The sequence below is a fragment of the Aythya ferina genome, assembly GCF_964211825.1.
Source record: "Aythya ferina genome assembly, chromosome: 8".
NCBI classification, from domain to species: domain Eukaryota; kingdom Metazoa; phylum Chordata; class Aves; order Anseriformes; family Anatidae; genus Aythya; species Aythya ferina.
The window spans coordinates 5,854,087-5,871,219 of record NC_140304.1 but is presented as its reverse complement, the minus strand read 5'-3'; the positions used below and the strand labels follow the sequence as shown (position 1 = coordinate 5,871,219).

General features: G+C 37.2%; 1 protein-coding gene across 5 annotated transcripts in view; it reads left to right on the top strand.

The window, feature by feature from the left end:
* Nucleotides 1–17,133, top strand: part of LOC311441012 (uncharacterized protein) — a 383,622-nt gene that overhangs the window by 223,924 nt on the left and 142,565 nt on the right. The window contains exon 1 of one of the 5 annotated variants that reach the window (XM_084528635.1): nt 2,017–2,171. The exons of the other annotated variants lie outside the window; for them this stretch is intronic. Within the exon in view, the coding sequence (XP_084384761.1) occupies nt 2,113–2,171 (59 nt within the window). The 5' untranslated portion in view covers nt 2,017–2,112. Of the gene's footprint in view, nt 1–2,016; nt 2,172–17,133 lie in introns of those variants that run through there. 5 annotated transcript variants of the gene reach the window in all.

Genomic DNA, 17,133 nt, shown 5'->3' with positions numbered 1-17,133 from the left:
GACTGAAGTAATTGCTGAGACAAGTCCATAACATTTGGGTCAATGTTCCTTGTCAGTGTGAAACTGGTAAAATTTGGAGCTCCTGAACTCTGATCAAACACGCTCGTCCCCGGGCGGTGAGAGGCATGTGGCTAACAAGGCACACCAAGGCAAGGGGAGGGTGAAGCCCTAGAGGGGTACAGGAGAAAGTGTAAAACCTTTGTATGGGGAAGGAGAGACCAGGAGAGGAGAAAGGTCCACATATCCCTAACTTATCTGTTTGCAGACATGGGAGAAGAGGGAGGTTAACAAAATGAGGGTTTGGGAATGGTACAAGGAGAGGGCGGCATTTCAGAGGGAGGAGAAGGTATCTGGGAGGCCCCATTAAAATGGATTACCAACTGCTGATCCAGCGTGTTATACATGCTCTTAACTTCAAACGTAAGTCAATGCACTTAGAGTAAGTGCATTTTAAGTACCCTATTGAATCAGAGGTAAAGTGCACAACTCCATGTTTAATTTAGCCCTTACATTTAACTCTTCAGGTAGGATCTCTGAATTATATGCAGCTCAGAAGTAGGGCCATGGCTGTCTTCTACAAAAAAAAAAAAAAAAAAAAATTAAAAAAATTGCAGAATGCTTTCACATGAGACAGAATTCATCCAATGTGATTTCATTGGCAGCACAAAATTACAGAATATTTGTTTGTAGAATTGTACATTTATCTCTTTGGCTCTTCCATGTAGCTTGATCATTCATTTGTTACTCTTTGTCCCGAATCACTGCTCCATTTTGCTTTGTGAAATGATAATACGCGATCTGATTCAAAGCCTACTGAAGCTCATGGAAAGACTCATTACTTCAGTGGCTTTCAGATCAGACCTGTAAGATACACAGAGGCACAGATGAAAAAGGGATTGCTTTTGAATGTCTGCAGCAAGAGAGCCACATTATGCAGCTTTAATACTGGAGTCTCATAAAACTTAAAGAACCTGCTTTTTGCCTTTTTGTAAATTAGAGCTATTTTTATTGCACCTATAGGTTTGTAAAAATCCAATTATTCTTTCCACTCTTAAAGAAAGAGGGTAGCATGCTCTGAAGTTAACAACATCACTATGCTAATTATTCCTTCTGTTATTTCCATTTATAAAGGTCTACATCTTTTTATTGCTACTGCTACTGTTGCCTCCAGGGTCATTTTCAGGAACTTATTCTGATTCAGTCTACAGATGTGTTATTGAAATGCATATGAAATGGGCCTGCTCTGACAATAAGTGTCATGCCAGGATGACAGAATTGGATGTGGTTAAGTTTGCTCCCCAAACTTGTGACACTTCTTAAATGACATTTCCAGATCATTACTCTCTGTCAAATACAATAAGGAAACTTTCCAAGACAGAAATTGGAGCTAAATAGCCAAACCTATGAATCTTCAAGTATTTATATCCTTTAGGCTCATTTGCACAGTTGTACCCTTTACTGCTTGGGATAAGCAACAGTGGGCACAGAGCAGGGAGTGGGGAGTTGCACAGTTCAGGAATTTGGTCAGCCCAGTGCAGACAAACTGGGAGGCTTGTAACTGCGTGTCAGCATCAGTGTGCAGCCACAGAAATCAGCAGGTTAATTTCCAGAGTTGTCGAGTGGTGTATTTTCAATTTTCATTAAAAAAGGAAAAAAAAGAAAAAAAAAAGGGGGGGGGGGGGAAACACTTGTGAGCCAAGTACTCCAGATTTGAAGCAGGACTCAGAAGAGGTGCATACAAAGATGCAGATGTGTGCTGTTACTCAGTTAGTGAGGTTAGGAATGGACACTACTGTGCAGCAGAACTTGGCAGCTTGCTTGACCATGCCGACCGACTTCCCAGCTCCAGGCTCAGCTGACTCATTTGTTCCCTCTCCCCAGTTTGAGCTGCTTCAGCAGTTTCATTTTAGATTTGGAAAGTCTTACTAGTACCTACTGAACCTATGCCAAGGTTAGGTCACTGCTGCAGAACCTGTGAGCAGAAGTTTGTTGGAGGCTTTTCAGTCATTTTTAGTCGGTTACTTTGCTTGTTTCCATTTCTGGCAGAGTACTTTTCTAAGCATATCAGGCAAATGCAGAGTATTGTGGTGTCTTGATTGCTGCACTGGAAGGATGAAGTTCATGCTTGATCCCTGGCACTGGTCAAATTGTGTAGCTGTTCTACGTTCGAGGTATGGTATGGTTGCTCTATCATATTTATCATATTCAGGAAATGCATCTCTGAAGTCAATCACTGTCACTCTCTTTTATTCCTGGCTTCTCTGTTTTTCTCTTCTGTTGTAAACATAACAGTATATCCTGTCAAAATACCAATTTACTTTGAGACAGACTGTGTTCTCACAAAAATTTGTCCTAGAGAGCTGGTGGCTGCTATGCTGACTGTTCAGTATTACCAAGTAACAGAGCTAACCTTTATTGTGGAGCCAGGATACCTATATTTGTAAACCATCTACAACAGGTAGCCCTGATATACTTTCCTTAATAGGATTTCACTGTGTTTCTATGAGCAGCTGAAATAAATTGCTTTAAAAAAAAAAAAAAAGTGCCATATCACATTAAATGGGGTTATGTGCAGTTATCCTCTGTCATGTGAAATAATTCACAGTCTCACAAAATGCAAGCTGGGAAGCCACCCCCAGGCATTTTAAGATTTCTATTTTTTTCTTCCTAGCCTTGGAAATACTGGAAATAGCAGTTTAAACAGAATCCATAGCCCTGAATGACAATAGTTTGATACAGATTTTTTCGTCTTTAAGCCTGATCCTGCCATCTTTATTAATATCAGAAAAATATGTTAACTTGGAAGAAGCTTCAGTCAATTACTTTTCAAGCTGTTTTTTACGAGGGTACCTCAATGTTTCTTGGCTCATAACAGATTTGTGTGTGTGTGTGTGGTATAAAATATATTTTGGATAAGGAGTTTAACTGAATCCCTTAACAAATAACAGAGCTGAATAGTAGAATTAATTTTATTGATAAGAGTGTGTTATGGCCACACAAAATTAGCATAATAAGTCTCAATTTATTATGGGCTATTAAATATTATCTTGTAACTGTCTCATTGAAGTGTCAATACTGTATTCAATGGAAGATTAAGTGTAAATGTTTTATATCTTAGCTTAAAATTGACTAAATGCATACATCTGAAAGAATCTTTGTGCATTCTTGACTTTTGAAAGCATAGAAAATATTTCTGCATGAAGAGTACGCCATCTTTTCACCTATTTTCCCCCAAACCAATAGGTTTTGAACTCTAGTCATTTGACATTCTATTTGGAGTAAGAACAGTTAGTTTTTAATTTTATTTCCAAACAGGTAAGCAATTATTAGCCTTGCAGTCTGTCATCTTGTAATATTTTAAAAATGCCTGCATTCATAAATAAAATAGCTGATTTGTGAGCCTTTATATATCTTAAGTATAAGCATGGAGTATATTTCAGAATAACTTTATTGCTTATTACTGGTCTCTGACAAACTCTAGTCCAGAATTGTCACTATTAATACACAAAGATACTTCTGGCTAGAAGGGCTGGTCACTGGTAGCAGCTGCTTATGCTAGAGGTATGGTCATCTGTCCCCTCCCTTGGCTGAGCCCCACTGAGGCCAAGGAGGCACAGCAAGGTTTCAGCAGACCATAGCACTTCTGGCACTGGTGGTACTATTGCCGTCATGCCTGTGTCCTGGGACCTGCACCCTGGTCTTTGAGATCTTGTGTTATAAACAGCAAAATGAACACAGCTCTGAAGCTGGCTGAAGCTGGTTTTCCTAAATTATTTTACGAGTGCTTAATATGCTGCGAGAAACCTAACTGCGTTTGTGAACCATTTACAAATGATACTGTATATCATAATGTTCTGATTAGGTCTATGCCAAAGTTTTTTCAAATATCAATAATTCAAAACAGAGCTACAATAGGCTCTGGCTCACCTGAGGATAAACTGCTTGTATGTTCTGTAAAAGCAGGTGCCTTTTCACAGGTTCTCTTGTTCTTTAGTTGTTCCTAGGCAGGAATTATCGTGAGATGAGGCAGGAAACTCAGGTATATGAAAATAAGTGTGCATGCAAATGTGTGTGGTATTAAACACAAGCATAGTCTTTCTAACTCAGTGTCATCTAGATAGATATTTCTCTGTGTATATAAAGTACTTATAAGTTTGAAAATAGGTATTTTAAATTTAGTAATATATACAGCTGCAATAGTTTTAAAAATGTACATGCTTATGTGTATTAATATATTTAAAAGCAATAAGAAAATAATTTTCACCATTTCCCTAGAAAACTGAGTTTTGACACTCAAAACACTGACTTCCTACGTCTCTTAGCTTGGCCTGAATAGGTTTAAAGCCAGCTAATCCATCAATTCCAGTAACAGTGGTCAAAAGACTAAACAAGTCAGAAAAGTACATGCCCAAATTAGAAGGTTCAGTGAGACAAGTACCCTGTTTCTGCACTTAATTGGCCCAACATGGCTTATCAACAAAGTGCTCTGAGGTACATGGCCTAATGATTTTAATGAAAGCATAACCATGAAACGTGATTTCAAGTAAATATTTCAAATGTGAATAAACTACTCTGAAGACCTGTGGCTAAATAAAATGTAATTGTTTTAATCAATGCGTGACATACACTGTCATTAACCATACAGCTAATTTCTACCTTGTTAAATAGGAAACTAATCCTACTCTCTCCAAAGGATAGTGTCAGATTTCTGTTTCCCCCAAAAAATTTACTATGGCGAAAGAATATTTTGTAGTTACTAGTTTAAGAAGTTTGATTCTGTATAGAAGTTCAAGCTGGTGTACCACAGCATTTCAGCAGTGCTTGCATTCGCAAAAGCAGGCTGTCCTTCAGACATCTGAGGCCCATTTCAGAAACGTTTTGCTTTGTCGTTTCACCAGCAGAAATTACTGAAGGACACAAATCTATCTGCTTTCCCCTGTACACAGAAAAAGCCTCCCAGGCAGAGGTTTCAGTTCAGCACATTCATTACCTTTTAATTGCTTCTAAATTGCATTGTGACCTGTCGCATCAATAGCCGAATCTAACAAACTAGCACAGTCTGAGCATATGTGTTGTTAAAAGCTTTACTGGCAGTTGTTTTTTTTTGTTTTACTGGGCTGCAAAAAGGACACTGCATGAAGGACAATGTCATTTTGGGATGTTTTTCAATAACATGCCATTAATGTTGTTTGGAAGTGGCTTTAAATATCAGCTTGTTTGTATGCCTGAAATGTTTCTTTTGGGCAGTGAGCAGCATGGAACCTTGTTATATCACCATCAGGTGTGTGTGTATATTTATTAAGTTTTACTTCTCACTGAATAAATGTAAAAGTTTCAATGTCAGCTGTGGCATGCAAGAGCCTCCACAGAAGGTATACTTGCATGCAAAGTCCCAAGTGAATAGAGCATTTTATTTAAGATTCTAAGCCATGGTATAAAAATCATCTCTGAAGAAAAGATAAGCTTGAATACTTTTTAGGCTGAGCCACAGCAGGCATAATGCTGTAAAAGGTAAGCTATCATACCAACTGCTGTGGAAGCTGAGGTATATGTGTGTGTGTGTATAATATATACATAAATCCTCTTACTTGACTTATTCAGAGCTCTTTTGCAATCACTTATAGAATGTTACTACATCATCCTACTTCCTAATAATTTCAGCCAGCTAGCATGTTTGTTATTCCTCTGTTGACCCCCACCCCACCTCCTTCCTTCCCAAAAAATACAGCTACCAAGAGCCTAAGTGTTGTGTTCACTTTGTGTTGCAAGTGCCATTTCCTTCAAGTTTTATATCTAGTAATGTGTGTGAATAGGGTAAGTTCAGCTGTTGCTCCTTCACATTTCTGGAGGAAGCTTTTTATATCATTTTGCTGGGAGAGCACTTGGTTAACAGTGAAGAACAGCATTATTTTTATGTGCCAGCTTCCTTTGAAATTTCCCTCATTTAAGATTGTATGTGATATAGTAGCTTAACACCAGCAGTGTTTTCTGCACTGTGGGGACTGCTACGGCCTCATTCTTTAGAATGTTTTCTGTTTTAGAGCCTGCCATCATTTGGATTGCTCAACAGGCTGCACCAGTCTTCACAATGTGAAACTCTGGAGGGAGACTCCTAGGAAAGTGATTTGACTCAGTCCCTAGATAATTTGTCTGTTGGCTAGTATGCGCTAATATTTACAAACATTTAGATCATTCTTTTGCTATCTGCAAGTTTTAAAGATTCCTCCCAGGTACTAGGTTTTACTGTAACCCAAGAGGGACACTTGGAGGCAACAAAGTGCTGGAAAGGGCATTTGTAGTAAACTGACAAAGTGAAAAATGAGAAATAGGAATAGCAATAAAAGTCCAAGCAGTGATTCTTGATGGATGGAATGACCAGACAGTAGAGAAGCAGTGTTAAACAGTTGCTGAAAGACAGGAAGACAGGTGTATACCAGACCCATATACCACATCTGGATAGAGGGTAAGTCCTCAGGTCGTGTTTGAATTTAGCATCACCACATTTCAAGTTGTATTCTTAATTGTATGTGCTCATCTGTCTGAACATAAATAGATGCCTGTTAAGATACTGAGAGGTAAGTACTAAGGGTGTTGCAAGCTACATATGACTTCTTGCTTTCTTTTTGGACTACATCTACCTCGGCTAATATTGGATGCCAAATGTCTGTAAAATGTTCAGGAAATGTTGCAGACTGAAATGAAATGTTTGGCTGGAAATAGTTCTAGGAGTCTATTGTTGTCTTTGTCTTGTTAAAGGTATTAATGATATTATTAAGCTAATTAGATTTCCATTACATATAAAGAAAAACACTGCCTGAAAATCTTTAGCCAGTTATATAAGTAATCAGACTAGGTGGTTATGCTCTTCAATTCTGACCTTAAAAGCGTAACATCTATCAATTATAAAAGCATTGCATCAAAGCTACTTTCAAATTTATCATAAAGATGAGTAAATAGATTATTCACAAGGACTAGCTTGGTTAAAGCATAGTATTAGAAATATTAAATATATCCATGAACTGCTTCTCTTTAGAAAGCATTTTGCTTTTGTTGCATTAAAAAAAAAAAAAAAAGAAAAAAAAAAAAGAAACCCATGTTTCTGCTCTGTGCCCCAGAAAGCTCTCCTAGTACAAAAGATCTTAGACTAATGCATTTCAATAGAGTTCAATGGAGTATTTCAATGAAAGGTCTATCCCTGTTTTTTTCCCTGTACGGTAGCTTTCAAATGTTGACAGATGTGATCTACTGCAATGCTCTGAATCTGTCTGATTTAAAATCAAAGATAAGAGTTTTTGCTCTCCTTCAGCTGAGCAAAAGTTGACTGACCTCACCAAATAAAAAGCTAAATTCAGAAGCATTTAAAAAAAAAAAAAAAAAAAAAAAAAGAATACCAATGTCTTAATCTCAAAAGCTGGTTGAGTCACTCCAGGCTTAGCCTTTCACAGGGATTAGTCATTGCACTGTGGGTCCCCACTGTTCTCAGCAAGCACCATGTGATGATTGAAACAACATTTCTGTAGAGCTTGTGCCCCAGTTCTGCCTGCAGGAAGCCAGCTGGATGCAATGACCCCAGACTTGAAGCCACATCTCTGTGACTGCCCTTCATGGGCAGAAGGAGTATCTGATTGTCCCCAACTGCTAATTCGTACACATTTCCGGACCTATTGATTTTTCCAATTAGATATCAGTCAAGAAAGGCAAAGTTTACAAAGCCTTTGCAATGTTTACAACACTAGTGCCTAAACACTTGATAAATTTTGGGTGTCAAATCACAACATATCTTATAATTCATGACTTATTAAAATAACCCAGGAAATGAGTGCTTAAGCCTTGTCTAAATGCTTGTCCTATACAGAAGAGACTATTTATTTTGAGTTTCCAACTGTTACACCACCACAGATGATTCAATCTTCCACGTAATGGAAGCTGTTCTTGGTCACCATGCTTTGTTTCCAGGGTGTCTCTGGCTTTTCATGACTGTCATTGTGCAAACTGAGCAAGTGACTCAGTATGTTAGGCATAGGTGAGAACGATGGTCCATGTGCAAAACCCTCTGTATGACTCTAATGGTGTAAAGAAGTGCAAACTTGCCCAGCATAAAGCACCACTGAAGGGATTTTCTTGCTGGTGCATCTGATTGCAGCTAATCCAAGTCTGTTTCGTCCCACTTCTTGGCAAAGCAGCAGGAAGAGTGAAGCTGCCTTGCAGGAAGAGCATGTGAAGTGGTGTCAGGCACTCTCAGGCAAGGGCCTCTGAGCTCTTTGGTAAGAGCCTGAAGTTGCACCAGGACCTGTGTAACAGAACTGCCTTGCTGACTCTTCAGCTTTCTTCAGACTGAGGCTCAGAGGTATTTTCACTTAAATGTGAATTAGGCTCATTTTTAACTTCTGACAATTGAAGAGGTGACATCCTTTTTTCAAGGTCACATTAGAAGATAAAGGAAGCCTGGGAAGGGAACCCAGGTGTCCTAGCTCTCAGTCTTATACACTAGTCTCAAAGCATCTTTTTTTTCCTTGCCCATACACATTTATCTCTTGCTTCCACAATGCTGGTGGTTTTTTTTTTGCTGCACTCTACAAACTACTAAGCTTTAAAAGCACAGTGTTGTAGGTAATGAATGGTATAAATTTTCTTCCAAGTACTACGTACACATAGCATAACCGTATTAACACTGACAAGCTAGATTTTATGATTGGCAAATAAATCCTGAAGATCATCTCCTAAGTTAATATCTGCCACCTAGATATTAACCAAGGGAATAAACTGCTCTTAAAATGTTTTTGGTCTGTGTAGAACTGTGAATGTTTAATTTACCCCATAATCTATTATCAGAGAGAGTATTTATGGAAATGTTCAAGATACTAAAACATATCTCAAGTTACTATATTTTTCTTCCCTACTAAAATATTGAAATTAAATTGTTTTGGTGACTTTAAAATGAAATGGGAACAATGTCAACGACTTTTGCATATTGAAAGAAGCACACACCAATAAAATAAAGTAACTTCAGTTTGGAATCCTTCCATCCTCCAACATATATGAAATAATTGTGTTTATAACTTCAGCTGAAATGCTATTTAATGAAAATCTCATATAGTCTGAGGACTAAGTTCTGTGGTGTCATTGCTGTTTAGTGGGGGAAATATAAGAAATTACCCTGCACATCTCAGTAAACAAAAAATAATGCCACAACAGAGAAGAAAAAAAAAATGAATTATGACCATCACTGAATCAACTCTGCTTCATAAGGTTTGTGTTACAGTTGATAATAAATATTGCAGTGTTCTGAGCCTACCTAAGAAGTGCTCTATAAAATCACCTCATATAGCCTTCAGTTGTAGCAGTGGCAAAGGCAAGTTGAATATATGCCAACAGCAGAATTAAGTTCCTTTAATTCTGGGGATAGGAGTGGTCAAGACAGATCCCTCACTCTCATTAGAGGAACCTCTAGGCTGCTCAATTTTATGCTCAGCTGCCTGTATTCTCAAGAGTCCACCTGGTAAGGGGATTTTTCTAGGGCCCATGGAAGGAAAATCATAACTGCAAAGGTAGTAAAACCAGTGTTGTACATATATGTTACACAGGATCCTTCTCTGTTGGGGGAAATTCTTAGGGGTTTATTCTTGGGGGAAATTATAGGGGTCTGTTTGAATTAGAAGGCAAGATTATTTTTTCTGTGTCAACTTTGAGAACTGAAGTATCCAATAAAAAGTTGTCTTTGCCCTATACAACCCCAACATAACAAAAATTAAAGATTTGAAACTCAAATGATTTGTGACCGTGAAGGAACATTTTAATATGCTCTAAAATGTGAATGAGGATATAAAAGTAAACTGACTTACATTTACACATTTAGGGATGGACCAGGGATTTGCAATACTAAATATTTCTCAGTCTGTAACTCTAGATAAGGGTTCCTGAAGTACTAAATATATAATTGTATATCACCTACAGTTGTGTAAGTTACTCTCTCTTTGGAGTTGTCTCTCAGCTCCAAACATATTTGCTATTTCTTTCAAGTCTGTGTTGGTCCTAATTCCTCCTGTCATTGGAGCCCTTGTTTTTTTCCTTTTTAGTGGAAACACAGTAAGTAAGCACTTACTGCTGGGAGGCCATGGCTAATAGCACCGTAATGCAGCCAGATACAGATGTAGAGGTCTAGCAGCTTTGTCTGCTTCTTACACTGCATGCATCCTAATGCATCATAACACGTATTTGCTAATTGGTTTCATATCCTATTTACTTACTGCACATACCAATCATTTTTCTTACGGTGCTCTAGGCTGTATTCCCTGATTTCATGTGTCTGACTGTGTAACCTTGGAAAGGGCATGTACATTGTAAATTTTGAAATTAGATTTGGAATTAGTTTTCTTTGTGGGCTTTTTTCCCCTCACGATAGTCTTGCAAGAGAATCACCTTTGGGCTTTTACTTAAAATGGTTTGGCTTCTAATGTATTGGGGTAATAAATTGTATATTCCAATGTTATTTCTTTATGGTTGCAACAAAATTGTTTTAAATATAAGAACAATTTGCTTGTGACCTCTTCAATGCTAAAAGGATAAAGAACAGTTTGGCTGGCACAGCAGTGCCACAGCAGATTCCCTTCTATTAAAAATGTCTGTACTCCACTTGAATGCATGTTTCTAGGAAAGTAATAGGTAGTTGGAGAGTTGGAAATGACCCTGTGTGTTGTGGGAAAGTGTAGCTTGGGGAGACACATGGAAGGTAGGATCTGTTGTCTTGTCTATTCTGCTGAATGTTAGATGACTACACTTATTTAGCCTGAGAGCTGTCTAGAATCTTTCTGTGGGCAATTGACATCCAATGTGTTAGCTGCTAGGACAGGTGAAGTTAACTGTTGTTTGTGGATGTGCTTTCTTCTGTGTATGTGCTGTTGTGAGAGCCAAAAATGCTAGCCTATATTACATGCTTACACTTAAGTAGGTACAGGTAGGTAAAGTGAATTGCATTTATAGAAACAAATTTTTGGTCTAGGGAGAATTCCTAAAAACACTTGAGAGAAATGCTGAAGAAATAAAAATATGCTAATAGGTTGCTTTTTTTTTTTTTCTTTCCTTCAATATAAAGCTCTTAAAGTAACGAAGAAAAATCCTCTGTGGGAAAAGCTGTGACAATTAACTTTTAAGTAGAGTATGTGACAATTTCATTGCTTGGGTACTTGTAGTGAGGTCACACAAAGGGCTCAGTGCCTTCGGTGGATTTCTGAAGTCTTTAACTGCCAGCTGGGCTGGAGCTGGCACTCGAGTTCCAAGATTTGTCAGCCAGTTGGGATGTGCTGTCCTGTGTGTACAGGGAAATGAAGGACAGAATTGGTCCACATTGGTCCTCATTGTTTTATTAATATTGTAGCTATTAAATTTTTACACAGACAAGATACTGCTTTATGTTTTAGGCTGTTAAACTTTTTAATTTTAGAATTGGTTGGGTATTTTATTGCATAATAAAACTTTGTCTAATTCCATATTTGCTGAGAGTTAGGATCCAAATAGAAAAAGGTCATCAAAACTTAAGTAATTTAAGCCTATCATCTTGTGCTTATAACCCCATAACATCTTAGAAAAGAAACTCATTATTGATTGCGCCTAAGGCTTAGGATAAAGTATGTCTCTGTATAGCTAATTGTACCCCAAGGTACTGCATCATTTCTGCTGTGGCAAGCTCAATTTAGTCTTGTGAAAGTATTACCTGGTAAGATTTGCAGATGGGTCTAATAGATACCCATTAATTAGGTGACCACAGGAAATGCAGAGCTGTCTGGTTGGGAAATGGGACTCTGTAACAAATAATGGTTAGATGTGCCAGCATTAATGACATCTCAGTGTTTGTTGATATGTACTAGGGAAAGCAAATCAAACTACCTAGATAGGTTCAGCTGAACTCATTTTGCATTGCAGATAGATCCTGAATGAGCTACCTTTAACCTGATCCTAATCTGTTTAAAGTCATTCCAACATGAATGCTTATGGGAAGTTGAGACTGAACTGTGTCTATTTATGTCTATGCGTGCCTATGAAGTAGTAGGTCAAAGAATAAAACAGTGTTTGGAAATAGCAGACTTGTCAGTCTACATCTTCCTTATTGCAACAAACTTATTACCTAGTAGTATCCAGTTCTCTGGATAAGCTCTGTCCATGCTATCTTGTAAAGAATCAGGAAACAGAGTGTACTGCAGGAGCATCTAAACTTCCACTTTGAGAACAATTTTAGCAATAAATGTGAATTTCTGCTGTTCTTCCTGCAAAGTTGCCTGAAATCAAATGCAGTGTATCATACACCAGAAGTAGTGCCTAGACTTCTGAAGTATATGGTCTCAAAGGAGATGCCAAAATCTCCATATTCCTTAAGTCCTCCTAAACCATAGTGTACCAATTGATCACTCTGTCCCTGCACTGTGTGGCACTTTTTATAATTAATACGACTCTGTTCATCCAGACATGTCTGTTTCCTCCCAGCTGTTTCTTGCCTATGCTTTCTGTTTTGAAAAAACAAACAAACAAACAAACAAACAGAGATTGGTCACAACTAATAATCTAGTAGTAAAAAAAAAAAAAACAAAAACTTTTAATATCAGTTTTTGTAGTTGTATTTTTCTTGGTGTATGCTTTGCTGTGGCACTGTGGAGATAGTGGAAAACAGTTAAAACCTAGAAGACTTATGACCCCTAAGACAGTGTTTCTACAGTAGTTATTGACCTTATGTGATTAAAGGTGTTTTTCTTTTTTCTTTTTTCTTTTTTTTTATGATTGTGAAAAGCAAGGACTACCTTGAGCAAAGTATTTCTGTTACTAAAATTATTTTTAAGCACAATTAGAGTCAGAAAAATTGAAACAAAAGTTTGTAGTAAGCATCCAAATTACTATTTGAAATAAGCAATCTATTTTAGCTCATTCTTCATAAAACATAGAAACTGGAGGTGTTTAAGACTTCAGAATACCTCTTCAGACTGTATTCATCCTTCTTAGAGTTTTTCAAGAGTGTTCTATGGAACTGTAAATTACTTTTTTTTTTTTTTTCCTCCAGTAACGTATGTAACAAAATATTGCCAAGAAAATGGATGTGCATGTAGCAAATGCTATTTGATATTACAGCTATTCTCCTTCAGCATGTTAAATTATTTTTGGGGTTCTTAGACTAGTTAATGCCATATCAAGTTATTTGGAATAAAAGTGTACTGAGTAGAATTTGCAGAACTGTTTTTGCTCAGTGGAAGGTTTCCATAGACAGCCCACACTGCAGCAGAAGATTCTTGTGTGTGTATGTGCAGCACCATGTTAAGAAAAATAGCACTTCATGAAAACAAATTCTCAGATTTAAAGCTTAAAAGGAAAAAATAAAACTCTGCTTTGGTGTGAGCATCAGTTAAAGGCTTCCAATTCTAATTCGTATAACATGCACAGGTGGCAAAACATTGCTTTCACCAGAATCAAATGTAATCTTTGTTGAAAGCAACACCTATTGCATGTATATCATTTCACTGAACTCATTTGTGGTCCATGTTGTATCATTTTTCAGGATGATTAAACAATAAAACAGGAACATGAAATAATGAATAAATTAAATGGGCAGGGTTTCTTTTAGTACAATTCTTATGACTTAATTCTTGAACAGAAGCATAATGAGGTTTATATATTCTTAATTGGAATAAACTGTAAGCTGAAAGATAATGTAGCTCTTGCAGCTTGCTGACTAATTTCAATGGTAGTCACTGTGTACAAAATTTTAAATTAGCCTATTGATTATCTAGTTGAAATACCTACCATGTAGAAAATTAAGTTTTGTCCAAGGAAAATTTAAAGAAAACTTCAAAAACTCTGATGTTCCTACAATTTTTATTAAGGCAGGGCATTTATTTTTTAGGTGCACTTAGTTTAATGAGTCCACTATCTAATCTTTACCATCTTTCACTTTATAAGCTCAGTATTGCAGCGTTAATTCTTCACTAATACTGCATTTAAACAAATGTATCCACATTTTCAGACAGCACAGATAACTGTTAGAAATTAGTTTTCCAATGAAGCAAGTAGCAAGCAAGTTCTTATAGATCAGAGAGGAGAAGAATGGCTTTGAACATGTTTTTGACAACTTTAAATTAGGATTCTAAAAAAGAATTTGGTTTGATTTTTAAGTAGATGGAAAACATTTTCCTGTGTAGTCTAAGAGGACAGAGATATAAGATGTTGTCTAAGTAGTCTTTAAAGCAAATTAAAGCACAGTGGTTTGCAGACTATAATGAGAGGGCAAACACAGGTTCACCTTGTCTTCCTATCCTCTCATGGCCAGCAGTGTCTGAAGATAACCATGATATTTTATAAGCCAGGTGACATATCTGGAACCAATTAAATGTTTGTCACCACATCACAGTGGCCAAATTCTGTTGCACGACTAGTAGTTACTGTCCTTTCAGAGGCCAAAAGTTTGTTCTGCTTCCTGTGGTTCCTTGAGAGTGGTCATCAGTTCTTTGTTCCACCTGTTGTCATGTTTAATCTTTGCAGAAAGCATAGCACCATCCATCACACTCCACATGCTATGGAGTGTAGAGCAGAGCAGCGTTTCAAAAGTAATGTCAAAACCACAACTGGAAGAAGTGCTCTAGGAAAGTGAAGACATCAGAACAATGGAAGACTCTTTGAAAAACCAAAAGCTCATAAATGGAATCTCTAATTTCAGAGGGATAATTACAGCTAAGTTAGCGGGTTGAAGTGCAGCAGACTCCTCATTATTTAAAAACAGAAAGTTCAATGCAACTCAAAAGCAAACTTACTTTTATTGCTCTTAAAACCACTTGTACAAGATCTCATTCTTAGGGGAAAGACTCAAATATCAAAATACATTTAATATTAAACTTATTTACTGGAATATATGAATATTTATTTGAAACCAGAATCCAAATGGATTCTTAGGAACAGCTAAATAAGATACCTGTTGATCATTCATGGCAGAATTGCAGAAATTCCTGTTGATTTCTGGAGACTGTTTCAGCACAGTGCTCACTGTGCCTCAGTGTCTATTTTGAACCTTCTCCACCATTTCTTTCTAATGCATAAAATCCAGTGAGGAATGCATCTGCTTATGACAAAGTCTGACGCTCCTCCTCAGGTGATGTTGATTTGAATTTTGATCAATGGAATAGGGTTGATTGGTTAGTACCTGTGCAACTGCCGTAGTGTTTAGTGATACTCAGAGGTGTAAAATGTTCAAGACAAGAAAGTTCAATGTAACAAGAATGTGATTAAGGAATTAACTACATTTTTTTTTTTTTATTAGCAGAATTGTGAAATACTAATTGAATAAAATGCATCATTTACACAAACATGCTTCTGAAAATTTTCAGCAAAGAAGTGCTAAAGGGTGGCTGTTTGTGATGGTGCTTCAGGGCATGGGAGGAGGCTTGTTTAATTTTCCATGAGAAAACAACATTTCTGGGGGAGGAAGGAACCTTTTGCCAGCACACTCATTGGTGGTGGCACACTATGCTATCTGTTTGTTATACTTTCTGAAATATGTGAGGAAGCATTAAAAATGTGATTATATTATCAAAACTAACATTTAGCCTTTCCAGGAATTACTTATATTTGCAGGTCCTGTAGCTGAAGCTGTTAACTAAGATACATTAAATGGCTGAATAAAAATGTTTTCTGTTGAAAAAGCAGATCAAGTGGGATATAACTCGTGTGTGTGTGTGTGTGTATATATGTACACACACACATAAAAATGGTCAACATAACTTCATAGAACAAGTAGATGCCATACTCTGGAATTTCAGAAATACACCCATGCATTCATTTGTACACTTCTATCTACACTTTTTTTCATTTGCTTTGCATATTAAAGTAGGATTCATAGCTACTCACATAGGCTGTTTGAATACAAACCAGCAGAGTAATACAATGCAGATGTGCACAGCATCTGCGACAAAGTGACAAAATGTCTTTACTACTAATTTTGTGAATGTCTCTGAAAGAAGATTAAAATTTCAGGCGGTGCCACAGGTGTTTAGGTGGTCACGATTGCATTTCCATGGTAGCATGGGACTACTCCATACTGTTCAACCTGATTTTTCTGTCTGACCCAGTTATCTTGCTTACTATTGTTTTCCTTTGTATCTCATCTAGCTATTTTAGAGTGTGCTGCTTAACCAGTCCTTCTCTAGTCAGAACAACAACCTGGCATTCCCCTGTCCTTCTCTTTCTGTGCTTTCCTGTTCAGTGTGGAGTTTCAGCTGTGTGCTGCTGTGGGAGGACACAGATGGGTAACTGTCAGAGAAAGCAGATGATGATTTACTTTGTGAGTGTCCCTTTTCTGTATGTGTGTGCGTGTGTGAGAGCAGAGGTAACAGTAGCACATGCAGATAAGGGGCCTGCAGAGATTGTAATGAAATGCTACTGATTAACAGTCTTATATCTTGTACCTTTATGCAGCCTTGTTTTTAAGGCAGTTCCTCTTGCTTTAAAGTCCACGTTGCATGGCAGAACACTGAATTAGCAACATGGGAACCTTCACCTAATCTGGAACTCAGCATGTTGAAGAAACTAGGAAAGAAGGAACGAATAATAAAGGAACAACCTCTTTCTGAAGTACCCTCAGTTTGTTTTGGTGTCCTTTGTGATATGCTGCTTAATGGTACTGTGTGGTAGTCAGTATTTTGTTCATAAGCATAGCACAGGCATGTATGTACCAGCAAGCAGAATATCTGTTGTGTGATCCTGCCCCAAATTCTAGTTGATGCTGTGTGTTTTTGTGTTTCTCCTGCATGGTTGGTCTTGCTTGTCATAATACCTTTCTGGCTGATCTTGATTTTTCGTTTTTCAATGTTATTTTTTTTTAGGATTTTTTTTTTCTAATATTTCTTTTCAGCTTTTTTGCTGATGATGATTCTCTGATGATCTTTGATCATAGCTCTCAATATCAAGTTTATCTTCTCCAATCCTTCTTTGGCAATTCCTTCCATCAGCTAAAGCTTAGGTGCCCTTTTTTTCTCATGTGTGCAGACTTGTGATTGGCTTTGCTATAACCAATCTATGATTCTGCCTTTTTGACTCTTAAGTGTGGTCACTGATAATGATCCAGCAACATTTCTGCTCATAATCAACATTTATAATATATTATAA